Below are 2,129 nucleotides of genomic sequence, written 5' to 3' on the forward strand. Positions count from 1 at the left end.
GAGTCTTCTTGCTTCTTTCATTGACACTGCCATTCTCTTGACAAATAGAGGTTGTTTTCCTCTCTTTATTCTGCAATGTGAATTACAGAATTTCAACTCATTATGCTAGCTATTTTAAGCACACTACTAGTTTGAAGGATGTCAACTGTGAGGACTGTAGGCAAAAGAAAACACAATTATACTAAAATTTGACAAATAGCAGGTAACTTTGTCCCAGACTCATAAAAATATATGAATTTGAGTTATTTTCTTTTCTAGAGAATCAAGTTCCACATTCTTTTTAAAGTTCATCCATTCATATAGAGTTACAGCTGACATAGATATAGATGATATAGATATAGATATAGATACAGATATAGATATAGGAATACCTTAGGTTCTTGGGTATCAGCTGATCAGTGTTTGGAGATTTGCCATTAAAATGTAAAAGACATTTGGGAATGATAGATTACAAAAGAATTAGCCAGAATGTGAGTATGTGGGGAAGAGGCACATCAAACCCTGTTAAAAATGCAATTTCCAAGCAAAATAAACAACTGTAATTTTTTTGTCAACAGGTCTGGAAGTGAATTAAACTCAGGTAAGAAGGTTGCTTCCTTACCCAGGTGAATTTGCCAGCACTAAAGACAATGTGTCTGCCATACTCATAGCATCTGCTTATGACAAAGTGACTGTGGATGCTTCCTGGAAAGCAAACATGTGTCTCTATGGATCTGTGTCACTCCATCAATACTAAGAGTAAGAAGGATGATATGATCTTAAAGTCATGCCAAAAATCAGACATACTCAATATGCTGAGCTTGGATAAAAATAGGAAGGAAAAGAATAACATGAGTGATGCAGGCAAACTTCTTTTGTTGCAATAGGAGCACCAAGAGAACTATGACCATTTCCAACGCTACAGTCTTTATGCCTTCTGTATTGACACTAGTAGGGATCCCAGGACTGGAGTCTGTGCAGTGCTGGATTGGGATTCCATTCTGTGTCATGTACCTCATTGCTATGGCTGGAAATTCGTTGCTTCTGTTCATTATAAAATCTGAGCGCAGCCTCCATGAGCCCATGTACATCTTCCTAGGCATGCTAGGAGCCACGGATATTGCCCTTGGCAGCACTATAATGCCCAAGATGCTTGGAATCTTCTGGTTCCACATGCCAGAGATCTATTTTGATTCCTGTTTGTTACAAATGTGGCTGATACACATGTTTCAGGGCATAGAGTCAGGCATCCTGCTGGCCATGGCCCTGGACCGTTATGTTGCCATATGCTATCCACTAAGACATGCCACCGTCTTCACCCACCAGGTGCTCTCCCTAATAGTAGCTGTAGTTATATTCAGGGCTGCAATATTTGTAGCCCCATGCCTTGTGCTAATAAAGTGTCGGCTTCAATTTTATCACACAACAGTCATCTCCCACTCTTATTGTGAGCATATGGCTATTGTGAAACTAGCTGCAGGAAATGTCCAGGTCAACAAGATCTATGGTTTGTTTGTGGCCTTTAGTGTTGCAGGGTTTGACCTCATATTCATCACCTTGTCATATATCCTGATATTTATCACAGTTTTTCATTTGCCCCAGAAGGAAGCTAGATTTAAGGCATTCAATACATGCATTGCTCACATCTGTGTCTTCCTGCAATTCTACCTCCTTGCCTTCTTCTCCTTCTTCACACATAGGTTTGGCTCTCATGTTCCCCCTTATATCCATATCCTCCTTTCCAGTATTTACATGCTGTTCCCTCCATTTCTCAATCCACTTGTCTACGGTATAAAGATCAAGCAGATCCGCGTTCATGTGGTCAGAATGTTCTGTTTGTAAAGTTCACCTTGATTAATGCCTTCATGTTTCTTTCTTTGTGAATAGTATCCATCTTTCAAAATAAAAAAAAAAAACATCAAATTATTTGAGGTGTTTGGATTATCATTTCTTCTACAAATTTCCCAGCACAGTAGCTTGTTTTGAGTTCAACATATCCCATGATAAATATCCCTCAATGACTTCTTATACCCTATCTGAGTACTTAAATGAGAAATGTAGACAGAACAAAAAAATGAATACATATCTTTCCATTTTCTGTATTTTTAAGTCCTTATTCAGTTTTCCTCCTCTAGAAATCTTCCCCAGAA

The 2,129-nt window shown here is 38.5% G+C and overlaps 1 protein-coding gene across 1 annotated transcript; it reads left to right on the plus strand.

Annotated features, from left to right (window-relative positions):
- Positions 1-882: 882 nt before the first annotated feature.
- On the plus strand, positions 883-1,821 carry LOC119537077 (olfactory receptor 52A1-like). Its single transcript, XM_037839687.1, has one exon. It carries the CDS (start codon positions 883-885, stop codon positions 1,819-1,821), a length of 939 nt encoding a protein of 312 aa, XP_037695615.1.
- Positions 1,822-2,129: the final 308 nt, after the last annotated feature.

The sequence above is a fragment of the Choloepus didactylus genome, chromosome 6 (assembly GCF_015220235.1).
Source record: "Choloepus didactylus isolate mChoDid1 chromosome 6, mChoDid1.pri, whole genome shotgun sequence".
NCBI lineage: Eukaryota > Metazoa > Chordata > Mammalia > Pilosa > Megalonychidae > Choloepus > Choloepus didactylus.

Coding starts and splice junctions, on each gene's coding strand:
- LOC119537077 (XM_037839687.1), top strand. CDS start 883: ATGACCATTTCCAACGCTACAGTCTTTATGCCTTCTGTATTGACACTA.